Source organism: Tyto alba, unplaced genomic scaffold, assembly GCF_018691265.1.
Source record: "Tyto alba isolate M040663 unplaced genomic scaffold, T.alba_DEE_v4.0 Super-Scaffold_2, whole genome shotgun sequence".
Taxonomy (NCBI): domain Eukaryota; kingdom Metazoa; phylum Chordata; class Aves; order Strigiformes; family Tytonidae; genus Tyto; species Tyto alba.
In genome coordinates this window covers 17503524-17520926 of record NW_024881282.1, presented here as the reverse complement: position 1 = coordinate 17520926, position 17403 = coordinate 17503524, and the positions used below count along the sequence as shown (strand labels likewise).

Sequence of the window (17403 nt, the reverse complement as noted above, 5' to 3'; positions counted from 1 at the left end):
TCTTTGGAGAAGCGCCTCAGCCCCAGGGAAGCTGTCTTCAATCCGCTGTGTGGATGCGGCTCCCTTCAGCTGTTCTTGGATCCCCTGTGCTGGAGGAGGCTCTGTCCCAAATTGCTCTCAGTGAAGGAGTGGAGCCTGGTGTGGGGCCAAGGGATGGTGCCCCACTGCAGGTGGGGTTCAAACATTCAAACTTCTGTTGCAGACTCAGTGAAAGACTTTATTGATGGGAAGGAGGACGACAAGGAGCTGGTTTTACTTACAAAAGGCGGCAAGGGGGAGGCCTGCTGGCAAGTGAAGCTGGGACACACAGAGTGAGCAGAAATAAGGAGATGGAACAGTAAGCAAGTGTGTCCAAGGCAGGCTGAATAGAGCCTCTTTCACCGCCTTTCCCTCGCTACACGGGCAGTTCCCCTCAGCGTTGTGAGCACAGGCCCCGGACCCACCCGGGCACAGACGCACGTTCCTCCGCCGAGCAACCCTCTGACCGCAGCCGCAAGCCGCGGCAAAACCCCGCCCTGGCCGTCAGGAAAACTTGGTGCAGAGCACCGCTTGGCGTCGGAGCAGTTCGGCTTCCCCCGCCGTGTGACACCGAGCCGGATTTTTGTCTCGGTAAAAACCCTCTCCGCTCCGCCTGCAGCGGCCGCCCACCCGCTCGGGGCGCGCGGGAGGCGGGGCGCCGCCATGACGGAGCGGCGGAGGCGGGCGAGCGGCCTGCCCCAACATGGCCGCCTCCAGCCAGGTAACGTGCCGCGCCCGCCGGGCTGCCGGCTGGCGGAGGGGGAGCAGGCGGGGCACCGCGGGGGCAGCGGGAGTGCGGGCAGCCCCGGGAGTGCGGGCAGCCCCTGCCGCAGGCTTCCCTCCCCGTTGCCGTGTGCGGGCGAGCCGAGCCTGCGGCGGCCTGGCCCTGGCCCTGGCCTTGGCCTTGGCCCTGTCAGGGCGAGGTGATGTGAGGGGGGACAAGGCCAAGTCAACCCCTGCGTCTGCCTCATAGTTTTTGCAGCCACCCCCCCCCCCCGCTCTGTGTTTACTCAGGGCAGAACAGCATCCGCACGTTTCTATTGTTATTATCGTTATTATTTTTAACGAATGCCCAGAATCAGTGAATCTGAGGGGTGTCCGTGGGAGGTGTAAGTGCTGGTTGTCATTAGCAGGGATGGAGTGGGGATAGCCGCAGGGATGTCCTGGCACCTTCATACGTGTTTGGCCAATGCTGCAGCTCCTAACTTCTCATCAGGGCGCCTGAATTTCGGGTTTTTTTCCACGAGTTTTGATGTCTTTGTGTATGCAGCGTCTGTATACGTTTGTTTACGTGTCTGCGGCACAAAACCAGGCCAAAGCTGAATAATAAACTGCCAGACTTCATATCTGAGCGTGGTGCTCCCTCTACTGACAGCTGCCGTTTAGCTTCGCTCCAGTAGTGATGCACTTTCATTTTCAGGAGTGGCTTCTACTACAAATAATGTTCCCCATACGCTAAAGCTTTACATTAACCTTTGTAGTAATTTTAGGCCAGTTGCATGGCATGCTATAACCTGAGCTATTTCAGGGGGAGACTGTTTCAGTGTATTTTCAGGAGCTACTTTTTTAAATACTTGTGAAAGGAGGTGGTAATAGTAATGAATAATCCACTGCTGCATGCTTTTTCTTCTGTGGTCATGCTGTCCTTGTAAAGGGAGTGTGAGATGCTACCAGATAAAGTTTCATGCTTATATGCAGTTGAGTGAGATTCTGTAACTCAGAAATCAAGGCAGACTGTTGGTTTCTGTGCCTGCAGAATTGAGCCTCGGGTAATGATGCAACATAAAAGGCAGAGTTTAGGCACAGTTCAGACAGAGACCAAGGGAAGGTTCTGCTGTCTCAGCAATGCAAGTAGTGCTGTTTGAGATGCCTTCAGGGGCTGGAGGCATCTGGGTGATACTGTCAAGCATGGCACAGCATGGAGGGAAGGTCTTCAGTTTGAGCAGCAGGTGAAAGGCCGGGCAGTGTGGGGTAGGGCATCTTAACCAGTTTTAAGTTCTGTTGTTTAGGCAGCTGAGTTGCACCTCATCTGTCCCTTGTTCTGTTGTTTAGTTCAGAGGTTATGAAAGCATGGAAAGTAGTCTTCCAACTTCAGTTTCTATGCTGTTTTGCCAAAAGTTGGGCTGTGACTTCATGCTTTTTTGCCTGGAGAATGTGGGAGTTTGTGAGGTCCTGACTAAACTCAGTTGCTTTCCCAGAGGCCAGATGGAGTCTTCTAGTGTGCAGAGGTGTAGGTGTTATGGGAGAGGCCTGAGCCTTTTGGTTTGATATCCTTTTCTTCTGTCTGGGTTGGTTCTTCAGAGGCTGCATGGCAGTGATCTCGCTGGTACGGGTGATGTACATAGCCTCCATGCTCTTCTATCTGAACCAGATTTGCATGGTTTCAAAGAATAAACTCATTCCATATATTTACCTGTTTTCTGTAACCCCACCTCACCAAATCAAAGATGTATCTCCTATACTTGCCTGTGAAGTAGTTTGAAACTGCTTGTCCCCTTCCCAGAAGGTAAGAACCTGTACATGGACAGTCTGTAAAGCTATTGGCCTCTGTTTACCTGTGTATGGCAAATAAAATTGGGCAGCCTTTTGGACCAAATCTGTTAATTGGACAGCTTGGTCATGGTAAGCTTGCTGAACAAGCCTGCAAATTAGATGAATCATGGTAAGGATAACCTATTAGATGCACTTAGGGGAATGTACTGGATGTAAACTTTTCATGTGTCTTCGTGAGACTTTTTTTTTCCTCTCGTGTACCTTTGCTTCCATTTATCTTTTTTTTTTTTTTTTTTTTTTTTTTTTGTGTCTCACTTTTTTTTTTTTTTGGTCTAAGCAAGTTTGAGATTTCTTGATCATTATTTAACTAACAGAAGTTAAGAGGACTGTTGCTCTCTGTGTGTTTAAGTCTATTTGGAGATAAAGTGAAGAATCCTCAAGAAAACTACTTTGAACTATTTGTCTTCAGAAGCAAGTGTGTTTTTGTCAAAGAATGAACTGTGGCCAGTGTGCAGGCCTGCTATAAAGAAGGGAAAATGGTTATTTAAGAAAGTACCAACAGATTCAGGAAGGGAAGGGAGACAATTTGAGTATAAAACAGGCAAAAGCCCTTAGTGTGAGCACTGTTGCTTTGAAGGGAAATAGGAGACCGTTGCTAACAAATTAGTAATAAATAATTTTACAGAAATGCAGATTGGTTCTACAACCCATCAATCTTTTCAGCCTCTACAGTTTATGTTTCTGAAGTCACCTGATATAATTATTTCAGTAGTCTACTCCTTTTTATGAAATTGTGCCCTGTTGTCACTAGTGAGATTTCCTTCTCATACATTTTGCCTCCATTGCACACTGGCATGGTTATGCTTGAATTAGCTCGAAGTAGGAGACCTTAGGAGCTGGCAAGAATCTAATGGTGGTAAGATGGATCTAGGTGCTGAGTAATTAGTTTTTTTTGGTCAGGCTTAGATATAAATATGATCTTTATGTGGTCAGGATATGTGTAAAAACTTGAATAATGCTGTTTGGCCAAGAGGTCAGAGTTCAGACTGTTACGGCCATGCATGCACCATCTCAAATGATAGCAGGCATCTGAAACCATTTCAGGGTAGAATTGTTGGAATCTACCACGCCAGTAACTTTGCTAGGTTTGCTTGAAATTGTTGTTGCCAATTCATTTACTTTGATGAGTGTTGTAATTTGTTTGAGACTGCTGTAAAATTGGGTTTGGGAGTGGAAGAGCAAGGGTAGGAGGAAGAACCAACAAATGGTAAGGAGTGACAAAAGTCTTTGGCAGCATTTATCCTGCTCCTTTTTGGAAGAATAGAATCTGTTATTTCCATGGGGTGCTTTTGTGATTCTGATTCGCTTTAAAGATTTTTCTCTTTAGGTGCAATTAATAGTTGCGCATGTTGATGGTAATGCTACAGCAGCCGCGGGGAATATATACTTACAGCTCCTATGCAGCTCTAATATTTTAACAACAGTTTTACTAGCATACTTGCCTTTGTTTAAAAGAAAATATTTGCTAAGTCATTCAATACAAAGTTGCATCAAAAACTAATATGAATTTGTATTTTTTACCTTTACAATTTTCCTATGGGACATCATCATGTTATCATGACTGTGTCTGCAGTTTAGGTATTGGGAAGTAGCTATGCAGTCTTGCAAGCCAGAAGGTATGCAGGTGGATGACAGACTGTTGGAGCAGTTGACATATTTAAATAAGTAGATACAGAGGTGATTGGCATAGTTGTTTTGTTTTGTTTTGTTTTTTTTTCCTTAAAACATTTCTGGAGGTGAAGATGAGGTAGGATTGTTATCAGATCAATGATAGCAAAAGAATGGAAGAGACAACTCTGCAGTGGAATTATCCAGCTGTATTGTTAGGAGGATTTTGGGGAAAGAAGAGAAGAAACCCCTGAAATACGGGTAAGGTATTATGCTATAGGGAGAGAAAAAGAGAAAGGCAAGGTCTAGCCACACCAATGTCTGGGAGCTTTGTCATAGTCTTATGTGAGGTCTGGATTCATCCATTGGGTTTGAAGGTGAGAAGGGAGAAAGGAAAAGGAAGTAGGCTCAGAGGGACGTAGGAAGGTACTGTATGTTTTCAGTATAGCAGTAGACCAGAAGTAACAAAAGATGCAACAAAACCTGGAGAAGGCCAGTGACCCTTAAGTAACTCTCTGGTAGGTAAAAGCTCTGTTACCACTAAATTCAATTCCTTCTCATGATGAGAATGTGATTTGCCTGAAGTTTGCCCCTGGGAGATGTGCTAAATGAGGTGTGGAGTATCCTGTTTATTAGTTCTTGGACATCCAAATACTGAACACATTTTTCTACTCTCAGAAAAAGCAATTTTTGCCAAATGTCATATTCACTTCAAAGTGGCAATTAGGAAAAGGGGCTGAGTGAGAACAGTTAATCTCTAACTCAGACATTCAGTGAGGCACGAATAACTTGCTAAGCTAAGCTGATACAAATCTCATGGCAGTTCCACATAGATTTTTTTCTCTTGTTCTGCTCTGGAGAGAAGGAAATTAACAGAAACTCCTATGTGAAAACAGGAGGGGCAGACAGGTTAAAAACTGCAAATGGATGTAATGATACTGTTAATAAGGGAGTGAAGAGGTGGAGAAAAACTGGAAAATTAAATTTAGCATCATGGAAGTCTTTATAAAGCTTTATTGTTGGGAGGGGTCCTCTGTTATAAAACTCTCTTTTACTAGGAACTTCAGAGATGGGGAAAACTGTGCTGTTGACTGAGGAAGAACATACTTTGCAGACTCAGTTCTGTCAGTCCCAAATAATTAATAAAATCTGGAATTCTCTGAAGTCCTATTACTATCCTAGAGATGACATATGAGATCGGGAGTCTATCACTCTAGAGCAGACTGAAGTGTTTAATTTTTCAAACAAGACACTTGTTATGTGTTATTTCTTCTGCTTCCCAGATTACCAGCATGGAAGTTAAAACCAGTGAAGATCATTTGAAAGTCCGTAAAATTAAGAAGAAGGTATTGAGGAAACAGGCCAGAGCTCAGCATACATTGATGAGACACGAGGGCATTGAATGCATCTCCCATGCCACACAGGTGACTGGTAGTTCTGATTTTGATGGTACTGTGAAAATGCTGCTTATCTCTGTTCTGTGTATTCTCACATAAGCTGTGTCTAAAATGCCATTCTCCAAAAAGCACTTCCCGAGATTGAGGGTTTTCTGTGCCTCTGATTTCAAAGCAGAACTGTAATTCATCAGTTTAAGGTCTGTGGAGAGACTTTTGATGGCCTTTGGATAAGATTTTTTTTTTTCTTTTTAATCTGAAACAGTAGTTCCTTGAGTTGAGGAGGAGAAGGAAGCATGGGTAATGTTGCCTTGTTGAAGTAGATAAACTTCTCTGTGTGATTTTTTTTTTTAATTTATTTTCTGGATTTTAGCTTTTGTATCTTTCCTCTGTTCATCTCTATCAAGTATAATTTGTCTCATCTAAACTCTCTGTTAAAAACATGTCTATCTTAGAAATCTTTTCCACATAGTTTCTTCACCTAAATTGATTTAGGCTGTGGTTCTGTGGGAGTTGAACTGATTGACTGACTTGCAGCTCTTGAAAAGGGGACAACTTTCTCTTCCCTTTCACAAAAGGGAAGGTGGGAATTCTGCTTTCTTATGATGCTCAGTGAACTTTACCATAAGCCACTTTATTCCTAACCTAATGGAAAACTACTCAGCTTTTTGATTTGCACTTTTCTGCCACAGTAGAGAGTTACAGCAGATCAGATGGTGACCTCTCAGATACTGGTGTAGCAAGAAGTGACAGGAACATGCAGACAGAAAGGGAAGAAGTTAGATTTTATAATTTCCCTCTGTCAGTTATGAGGCGATGCTAATGGCTTGAAACACCATAGAGCAGTATCATTTACTCTAGCCTTGTTCATCTTGATCCTGCAAATTCTTCCCATTCAGATTTGGAAATATTGGTTAGATCTTTCTACTTTTTTTTGTAACAAAATTGGGTTTAGTCACACCATGTGGACATATGCTAAAATGACCCAGCAATCTTGTATATATTGTAAGGTCTTTGGATCAGGGACTGTGTTTCTCTAGTGTTGCTTGGAAATGGGTCCATAATCTGGGACTTGTTCCCATTGACACTGCCCCAGATACCAAATTATCCACCTGATCTACCCAAAGAGTAACTGGCCAGCAAGATCCTTATCGATGATAGAACATTTGAATAAGTGATGTATGAAACAAAATCATAGTGCTAGTGATAAACTTGTGTCAAGAATACAGAAAATGCTTTCAGGCTTTGTGCAAGAGTCTGCATTGAAGTTGTTCAGTGAGGATAACATGATCAGTTGCTATACATGCTGCTGCTGTGTAGTGATGGTCTTTGTAGATGAAGTGCCTACAGCCGGTGAAAGCACTGGTTTGCGTCTCTGCATTTCCTTTACACACATGGGCCTCTCCATTAATAACATTCTAGAAAATAACAATAATTAATAGTGTGGTCACCTTTGAAAAATGTGATTAGTAATGGACAGCCTGATTCAGTGCTAAGAACAAGTGTTAACAGAACCATTGCAATAGGTATAATCATAGCAGTACTCGCCATATATTTTTTTTTTTTTTAATAATTCTTCTCTTCAGTTTTAAAGCTAACTTTCTGTCTTTTAAAGAAGTGAAATGCTGTCATTTGGAACAATTGAACACTTTACCAGCTGCCTTCAGAAAAGGTCATAGAACATTTATAGACTTTAAGGAAAAGATTGTCTGAAAGCTTTCTGGAAAGGTATTACATAGAGTCAATCTGAGTAAGTTGTTGCTAGCTGTTTGGAGTCACTAGAGCTCAATCAAGACATCAAGACTGCATCTTCATTTGGCCTTAAAAAGGGACTTAAACTTCCTTCAACCACCATGATTAGATTGAACATCCAGTTATGGCATATAGCTATTTAGATGTCAAAAGAACTTGTTGATTTATTTTGAAAAGACCTGTGTATTTTCAAAGGATATTTCTTGAATAATAGTAATTTGAAAAGTTATTTTGTTGTTTCTTCTAATGTTTGTCAGACCAGTAGGAGTCCTCACAAACTGCATACACCTTGATAATTCTGGACATAAATCACTAGGAAGGTGTAGAATTAAGCAATTAGGCATTGTGCATGAAGGAATCTGTGTTAACTAAGTATGGGACATAAATCCCTTTTGCTAATAAAAACAAGGGAGAATTTTCAGATAAGAGTTCAGGAGCAGAACTAGATGCTCTGTTTCTAGAGACTGCTGCTTTTTTTGGTGAACCTGATGTACAGGGAACATGAGGCGGAACTGGGAATAACAGTCTCTCTGTGCTTGGAAAGACTCCTTGGCAAAGATGAGAATAGCTTTCTTTAGAAAAAATAAACCAGTCTTTAAAGGTTTTTCTCTTTGTTTTTGTTAGTGGTAAAAGGTCTCCAGAAAAATTCCATTTTAGAAACCTCCAAAATTATGTGTACCAGTGTCACTGTTTGCCCACAATACACTTGACGCACACAGACAGGTTCAAAGCTTAACTGTTCTTGTAACAGTAACTACATGCATTAATTGAGGAGGTGTCTCTGATAAAGGTTGTAAGCCTTTCTGCCAGAATATGTGCTGGGTGAATAAAGGTTGCCTTACCTGAATATACCAAGCTCATTGAAACGTAAATATCTTGTGTGGAATACATAAAAGAGTACTCATGGACTTAATTTGTCTTTATAGAGCTGCTGTGTTAGTTTTAAATGAACCAACAGTAATCACTAATTCTCCATTTTTTTTAAATTCCTCTTCAATTAGAGCCTGGTTATTGCTAATGCTGGTCTTGGTAATGGGATGAGTAGACACCAACTTCTCAGAATAGTGGAAGAATATGGATTGGTGGAAACACTCTTAATGCCACCAAATAAACCATACTCATTTGTGAAATATGGGTCAACAGAAGAAGCCAAGAAAGCCTTTGATGCTCTTAATGGAAAAGAAGTAACACTACAAGACTTTGGCCAAAACATTGTTCTATATATTAATTTTGTGGAAAAAGGTATAACTTTTTTGCTGTCCTACTTCCTGCATACTGCTTCCTTTTGCTTTTACTTCCTAGGTTGTAAATATAGCTAAAAGCACACTAGTCTTTGTAAGTAGACACACAGAATGAAAGCCAGAATCTAAGATTCAGGACCTAGAATAATTGTTGCTCCTGGTATTTCATGATAGGATACTCTAATTTGAACTACCTTGCCTGGAGGCAAATGGAAAGAGTATTCAGGTAGTTTCCAGGCCATTCAATACTGCACATGAAGGTTTTGTGATTAAGGAGCTAAATTGGGGCCCAGGAGATCTCTGGACAGTTTATTGGATTTCTTGTGTGACCTTAGTCTTGCAATCTCAATCTCAACTCCAAGAATGAAAATAGGAACAATAAGATTTCTGGCTTTTTCCCCCCTTCTCTCCAGGCTTTTTTTATGGCTGTCATAATCTATTTAGTAAAAGAACTGCTGCTCTTTCTATGAGCTTTTATAGTGTCTAGTGAAAAGGGTTCCTGGTCTTGGTATGTACATTCTGCCAGTGAATATATTCTCATAGCTCTTTTAAGATATCAGGATAGAAAGCTGAATGTCCCTACATCACCAACATTTTGTGTTCACCTAGGTGTATTGCATTATACTCCTCCATATTTGATTACAGATTGCTTCTCTGGACAGAGAGTAAATTGGGTAAATCACCAAAGTTCTAGAAAATTAAAAGGAAATGCAGGTAAAATTCTGAAGTGATTGGGAAATTCTTTTACCATTATTTTGACAGGAAAATCACAAGTGGTCTTACGTTTGAATAGTGTGGAGTCTTTTTGGTCTTATGCAGTAAAATTTTTAGAAAGTGCTTTGTATTATGCAAAATTTGGGCCTGATCCTGTTTTGTTATGTCAAAAAGGCATCATTCATTCACCAAATAAAACCCCAGTGTGGGCTTCATTGTATCATTAAAATATTTCCACAGCTATAGTGTATTCTCATACATAGATTTAACAGCTCAGATGGAATAGGGAACACATAGTTTTGTTTTCTCTAAACAGTGACAATATTTTCTTTTTCCATACACTTTAGTTTTCTGTCAGAATGCTGTTCTTACAACCTTGCCTCCAGGCCTAATGGTCATTGAAAAGATTATTTCTCCAGAGGAAGAAAGGAGGATGTTGGAAAGTATTGACTGGATAGGAGATGAAGATACTCGAAATGGTGGGCAAAACCATAGAAATCCAGACCTCCCATACTTTTATGCTGTTTTTTCCTAACATTTCAGTTGACAAGAAGTCTACATCTTGGTAAATGTATTGTTTGAGTTCATGGTGTATCTGTTCTTAGCATTTTAGAAATTAGTTCTTATATTGCAAGTGATAAATTTCTGTGTGCAAGTGGCCTGAATTGATATTCTGGTATGGATATACTTGAATAATGTTCCTACATCCAGAAACAACTGAAGTCTTTTTTAAGTGTCTTTTGCCAAGCACAAGACTATTCTGTGGTGGTTACCCTTGGAATGTGATGTCCAGCCGAGAAGCTGTGTCTTCTCTTAAATCAAAAAGTCAGTGAGACACACGTTCTGGATGCTTTTGTGCTTTCACTGGGGCTCTGTGGAGTTAAATCTCTTAATTAATGAATTGTTCTTGGAATTCACTTCAAAGTTTCTAGGTAAATTTTGTTCCTTGGAACACCGCAAAGGGTTATATTGACCTTAGGTAACATGTAACTTGGTGACTGGTGGAAGTGAATGAGCCTGCTGTATCCACAGGATATTAATCAAGTGCAAGTTCAGAGATCAAGGCAAGAACAAAGATGTATTAAACATGGCTCAAGAAAATTGGTACTCTCTACTTATTGCATATACAGAACCACCATCAGTTTGACTTCAGATGGCAGTGAATGAGATGCTTGATGAAATACAAAAGGTAATAAGGCAGAAGCGTGTGCCATGAAGGACGACATTGTTTTAACTGGTTTAACAGGTCAGATGGAATAGGGAAGCATAGCAAATTGCCTACACTGTTTTATATAGTCTAATCTTACTTCAAACTTGTGTGTTTTTACAGCCCAGAAGACTTTAAAGCATAGAAGAGTAAAACATTTTGGATATGAGTTTTGCTATGATAACAACAATGTTGATAAAGACAAACCTTTACCTGGAGGTGAGAACTTCCCTACTAAATCATGCTGAATTTTCACTGATGTTTGAAGCATTATATAAGGCCTTTAAGCTTCACTGAGATATGGATCTGAGGTTCTAATTAAAGGAGAGGTGAGATTCTAATAAAAAGAAAGCTTTCACTGTATCTTAAACACACACTGAACAGTGCTTTTTGAGTGAGGTTCATTACAAATTACTTGAGTGCTTGAAGCTTTTTTTCCAATCACTTGTAGCAAGAGTTGCTGCCTTTTGTCGAGGTCCAGTCAGATAAGGCTTTTGGGTTTGTAATTGTCATTCTTTTTTAGATTTTGTTTCATAAAACAATTGTGTTACAGATTATATATTCGTTTGTTTGAGGGCTGTGATGTATATTGTGTATATTTATCTCGACTAGCTTGAAGCTTGATGGATGCGCACCAAAATAAAATTCCCTTTGGACTGAAAGCACTTTTGGGAAGGTTTGAATAACTTATTTGGAGTTTAGAGCTGTGAGTCAGAGCAAAGCGAGTGAGTCATCTTATAGTCTTAGATTTAAAAATAGTAAAATAGGGGAGTTAAATTCCTATTAAACTTGACAGTGTTTAAGGTGATGCGCGTGTACTGGCATGGATGTAACGTCCAACAGAAGGGTTCTGGTTACATTGCTGTTTGTACAAGTGAAGCTATATAATCATAAAAACATAGTAATTTGAGCTGTTTTCTAGTCTCACAACTGAAGTATTTTGTGTGTGAGGAAGGTGTAAACACTTCATTGGGGGAGAACAATTGAAAAATAAAAATTAATAGATTCATGGAAGGGCTATTATTAACATATTTGTAGGTGTTACCTCCAACACAATTTTACAGCAAAATCCTCAGGTAAAATAGCAAACCAAAGATTCAGTGAAGGACTGTAACTTTCATTCCTGTTTCAAGACCAATTTAATTTTAGCAGATTTTTTTTGGTGATATTTAATCTAATTCAGTAACTGATTTTTAGGGGGTAAGTTTTTTAGAGACGTCTCTACAGAGCTTCTGACTTTCTGCATAATAATTTTGCTTCTTGACTGCGACCTTTTTACTGTAGTTGGTGGACATTTTGCCTCTGATTTGATGCGCTTTTATTGATTTGTAGAGATAGTGCAGTTTGCATTTGTAAGGGGTGATCCGCTTCTGAACGTGGATGTCTTGGAGGAATGGCCTTTCTAATTGCGAGATGTTATAAATATGTCTGACTTGCACATCAGGCCCCCAATTTTGATGTGTGTGTTACAGCAAATGCAGAGTGATCATTATTGAAGATGGACTCATGTATCTATACAGCTGTTTATTATTATTATGTTTATTGTAAATAGAAAGGATAAAAATGCAAAAAGCTATTCTGTCTTGCTTAGGTTTTTTTCTATAACTAGGTCTTCCTGAAATTTGTGACATATTCTTGGAGAAGTGCTTGAAGCAAGGATATATCAAACATAAACCTGATCAACTGACTATAAATCAGTATGAACCTGGACAAGGTAAGTTTATTTGTTCTTCAAAAATTTTGAGATCTTTACGTTGTGGTTTAACTCTGGCAGGCAACTGAGCACCACACTTGCTCACTCCCATTCACTGAAATAGGGGAGAGAATTGGAAAGATAAAAGTGAGAAAACTCATGGGTTGAGATAAAGACGTTTTAGTAAGTTTTTTTAAAAAAGGAAATAAGGAAAAAGAAAAACCCCAAAACAACTGCTCAGTACCAGCCAACCAGTGCCCATTCAGTCCTCTGACTAATGGCATCCCCGTTAAACTTCACCCTTAGTTTTATTGCTGAGCACAATGTCATATGGGATGGAATATCTCTTTGGTTAGCTGTCCCAGCTCTGTCCCCTCCCAACTTCTTGTGCATCTGCAACCGACTCTCTGGCAGGCAACCGTGAGAACCAGAAAGGACCTTGATGCTGTGAACTAAAACATCCCTGTGTTATCAACACTGTTTTCATCACAAACCCAAAGCATAGTACCATACAAGCTATTGTGAAGAAAATTAACTCTATCCCAGACAAACGTGTACCAATTAACTGAAAATCAGGAGAGTAGCATCTAAGTGTGACATGGTGTAGTGATAGGATTTAAGCACATGCTTGGTGTATTTCCTCTGTGACCAGAGATGCCTTGAATCAAAACTGAAGTCTTCATTCTGGTTTCTGAGACTGGGAGCTTGCATTTAGAAGTACAGTTTTTGATGCCACTGTCACGGAAATTGAAGAGATTTCAGAGTTCAAGGCCATAACATGGAAACTAACCATAAAAAGATATAGGAATAAATAGTCATATTTGGTTTTGTAGTTAAGTGGATTTTTTCACTCCAAACTCTTCTTGTTGCCTGTACTGTGCATACAGCCTCCAGGAAACTGCTCTTGGTGTTAGTACCTATGATATAAAGTTAGTATATGTGATATATGGACTTTTAAGTATGATGCAAGCAGTGTTCCCTTATCTGAGGAATAAGAAATTACTCTATTTCTGTAATCTTTCCCAAACTGGAGACATCTGAAGAGAAATTTGCTTCTAATCAGACCTCTAGGGAATAAATCACATGCTGTGCTTTTTGCTAAGGTCAATCATCAAGGCTAAGTATTTGGCTTGCTTTCTAGAGTGGATATCTTGTTTGTCCTTAGGAAGAAAGGACAACAGTTTTCTTTCAGAATTAATGTCTGACAGCTAATACAGTGTCTGCCAAACAAGGGTCTGAAAAGCTGATCCTATTTGTTTATGTATCTGACAATCTGTTAAATTGATAGAGTCATGTACTTCTGGCTGGGACATCAGAGGAGATTAGTTAGAATTGTAGATTTCTATCAAGAATAGAAGCAGTTTTTAAAAAAAAAACTAAACCCAAAGCAAAATACCCTTTAAGAGCAAATTGTTAGGATATGAATGAGCACAGAGTGCAGCCAGATTAATATGCTTAGCATCTGTGTTCTGAGCCAGATTGTCACTGGAAATTACATTTGAGATTTTAAGAAATGACTGATGACTTTGGGTATCTAAGGTGTAGGGACCACACTTAAAGACACATTAAATGAACTCCTTTTTGAGGGCATTTTTTTCATTCAGGGTCCTAACAATGTTTAAAGTTGTAGATTTATACTTGAAAGTTACCATCCATTTTGAATGCTTAGATGACTGTCACTTATCACCTGCTGCATATATGGAGTATAAATAGCAGGTAGGTAAGTCAGTGTGGTCTTGATTGAATTGTCTGAGTGATGCTGAAGAGAGCAGTCGATGTTCTTTTGTTGCACAATGAATTGCATAGACTTCAGTGTAGATCTGAAGGCAGAGTTTCACTGATTTATACATAGGCAAAGTTACGAGCAAGCACAAACAGATAATGTGTCTTTGTTTTTCAAGTCTTGATGATTTTCTACAAGCTTAAATGTTGACCTCATGAAACTCCTGTATTGGTTTCACTGAAACTAACGGAATTCAGAATCTGGAGGTAAAATCTGACAGGGCTGGCTGACACTGTAAGGAAAAAAACGTTTTTAGCTCAGAAATTTGATAGTGTCCAAAATGAATGTGGGTAGAATTTTTAATAAGCAAATGTAACTGTCTTGGTTTGGATCATGTAGGAGTTACAGTATCTGTCTGGGCCTGCTATAGTGTCAAAGGAAGGTGTACTTTCAGTTCTCTCAATCTGGCTGCTGGTCTTGCTCCACTGCATGATTACAGTTCCCCACCATGCGATGAGATCTTGCTGTGGCATGCATACAGCTGTTTCAACACTTGGTGTTAAAATGTGTGGCACAAGCTGTGGGGAATGGCAGTTTCTTGCCAATTAGCAGATCTGAAAGAAAAATTTTAAAAACCCCATAAAAATTGCTGTCCCTTTGGCAATTCTCACCTATGTGTGTTTACTCATACACACACCAAGAGATGTACTACCCCGGGGTTAGCCAGGCAATGGTGTGTGGAGTTCTGGGAACTGCAAAGCAGAGGCAGGGTTTCACTCTGACAGTGCCTGAGTGTGTGGTAGTAGGTCCTAATTCTGAAGCTGAGACCCCTAGCACAGTCATTTGCTTAGCAATAGAGGGAATATTTGGGATATTCCTTCTCTGTGAAGAATATGAGGGAGAAATACATGATCATGTATGAACTAAGGTGCAAAATCACCTAACGTAGCGTAACTGTTAGTGCTAAGTGCTAAACTGTCTAAGAGTAGAACACTGTGATTTCAGGTGCTCCCTGCAGCAAGGAGAGCATTTGAAGTCTTCATAGGGCGAGTGAAGCCTTTGGGTGCCCCGAACTGTCTTCTAGATATTCCCACAGATTATACAGGACATTTATGTTAACTGTGTGCATCTAATCTGGGCATGTAAATCAGACAATTGTCCTGAATTCTTTTGGAAGGCAACTCTCTCATTTATGGTAAATTCTGTCTGTTCAACCATGCATACCAGTTTTTTATATGGACTTCCATGGAAATAGAGCTTGCTAACAGAGTTGGCACTGTATTATTATTGTACTGACTGTTACCGTTTTTCTCATGCAGGAATTCCTCCTCATATTGATACACATTCTGCGTTTGAGGATGAAATAATCTCTCTCAGTTTAGGAGCTGAGGTAAATTTAATGTTTATATGTGTCTTGATGAAGCTTTACTGAGAAATTTTGGTTTTATACTGTTTAATAGAAGTTAATTTGATTTTCCATGGTGTGTGTTTGCACTCATCTGAGTTTAAAATCGAGCATGTAAGGTAGTGTGAGATGGTAATTAAATAAGTAACTGCAATGAGATTTTTGTCACTGGACGGTTTGCCAGTGATACCAGTGATACCCTGGTTTTAAATCTTAGCATCCAGTTCTCCATTGACCTTCCTTCATTCTGTGTTAATCTTAGAAAGCATGTCACTTCTATTTATGTTTCTACTTCCATTTTTCCCTGTGTCATCCCCTGTTCCCTCCAGTCTGCATAAGCCTCCTATTATCCTATTATTTTTATATTCAGTACATTTACAGTAGGCTAGTGTAGATGTATTACCTGTAGAAGCTCCAGTCAAAGTCTGAACCCTACTGAGCTAGTCGTGGTGCAGGCAGAGGTAGACTCTGATCTCATGAGCTTCCAACATACACAGATGATGTAAACAAAGAGTGGTAAGGGAAATGGAAGAACAGTGGACTAGCACAAAGTCGTGCAACATATCAAGAGTAGGGCTGAAAACAGTCAGTATCAGCTGGTCTCAGTGCTCTAATTAGTGTCTTTTCTTTTACTCTATTTGGATTCATCTGCTGCATCTGTGCCCATGCATATTTTATAAATTTAGTTTTACCTTCTCTGCCTTAAGCACTACTGCAGCAAGTCTTTGTTACTTGGCCTTCTGTACTGAGTGTGTGTGGCAAGGTTTTGGTAGTGGGGGGCTATAGGGGGTGGCTTCTGTGAGAAGCTGCTAGAAGCTTTCCCTGTCTCTGATAGAGCCAATGCCAGCCAGCTCCAAGATGGATGTGCCACTGGCCAAGGCTGAGCCCATCAGCAATAGTGGTAGCACCTCTGGGATAAAATATTTAAGAAGGGGGGGGGGGGCAAAAAAAACCCCAACTGTACAACAGCAATTGCAGGTGGAGAGAGGAGTGAGAATATGTGAGAGCAACACTGCCAACAACAAGGTCAGTGAAGAAGGAGGCGCAGGAGATGCTCCAGGTGCTGGAGAAGAGATTCCCCTGCAGCTCATGGTGATGACCATGGTGAGGCAGGCTGTGCCCCTGCAGCCCATGGAGGCCCACGGTGGAGCAGATCCCCACCTGCAGCCCGTGGAGGACCCCATGCTGGAGCAGGTGGATGCACCTGAAAGAGGCTGTGACCCCGTGGGAAGCCCACACAAGGTCAGGCTCTTGGCAGGACCTGTGGACCCGTAGAGAGAGGATCCCATGCTGGAGCAGTTCGTGAAGAACTGCAGCCTCTGGGAAGGACACACATTGCAGAAGTTTGTTGAGGACTGTCTCCCGTGAGAGGGATCCCATGCTGGAGCAGGGGAGATGAGGAGGAAGGAGTAGCAGAAACAACGGTTCATGAACAGACCACAACCCCCTATCCCTGTCCCCCTGTGCTGCTGAGGGGGAAGAGTTATACAAAATTGTGAGCAGAGCTGAGCATGGGAAGAAGGGAGAGGTGAGGGGAAGATATTTTTAAGATTTGGGTTTATTTCTCATTATCCTACCCTGATTTGATTGCTAATAAGTTAAATTAATTTCCTGAAGTCAAGTCTGTTTTCCCATGACAGTAACTGGTGAGTGATCTCTCCCTGTTGTTATCTTGACCCACGAGTCTTTCGTCATACTTTCCTCTCCCCTGTTGAGCTGAGGAGGGGAGTGATAGAGCGGCTTTGGTGGGCACCTGGTGTCCAGCCAGGGTCAACCCACCACACCTTCCCATCTTCTCTGCATTTCTTGAGAGGATATACAACACATCTGGAAGGCCTGCTTCCAAAGCTTGGGCTTTTTGTGATAGAAGAGTTACATTTATTGCTGTGTATTTCCATAGTACTGGATTACTAGAAGCTTAACAAGGCTAAGAACATGTTATTGCAGTGGGTAATAAAGGTTTGAATTTTGAATCTTTCAACTGAAAAGCTATGAATGCTGTATAAGAATGATATAATCTGCTACTTGTTTTTTCTGGCAGTGGTGTGCAGATGACAGATGTGTGTGCTTATGGAATTGTACCTGTATTACTGAT

The 17403-nt window shown here is 40.8% G+C and overlaps 1 protein-coding gene across 3 annotated transcripts in view; it reads left to right on the top strand.

Annotated features, from left to right (window-relative positions):
• Window positions 1-521: 521 nt before the first annotated feature.
• The window catches only part of ALKBH8 (alkB homolog 8, tRNA methyltransferase), a 51193-nt gene continuing 34311 nt past the window's right edge, over window positions 522-17403 (top strand). The window contains exons 1-7 of one of the 3 annotated variants that reach the window (XM_042793244.1): window positions 522-739; window positions 5463-5603; window positions 8327-8567; window positions 9628-9759; window positions 10611-10706; window positions 12097-12201; window positions 15223-15293. In XM_042793244.1, coding sequence (XP_042649178.1) covers window positions 722-739; window positions 5463-5603; window positions 8327-8567; window positions 9628-9759; window positions 10611-10706; window positions 12097-12201; window positions 15223-15293 — 804 coding nt within the window. In that variant the 5' untranslated portion in view covers window positions 522-721. Of the gene's footprint in view, window positions 740-2106; window positions 2525-4428; window positions 4441-5462; window positions 5604-8326; window positions 8568-9627; window positions 9760-10610; window positions 10707-12096; window positions 12202-15222; window positions 15294-17403 lie in introns of those variants that run through there. The other 2 variants (XM_032991127.2, XM_042793246.1) reach the window with 2 other exon arrangements.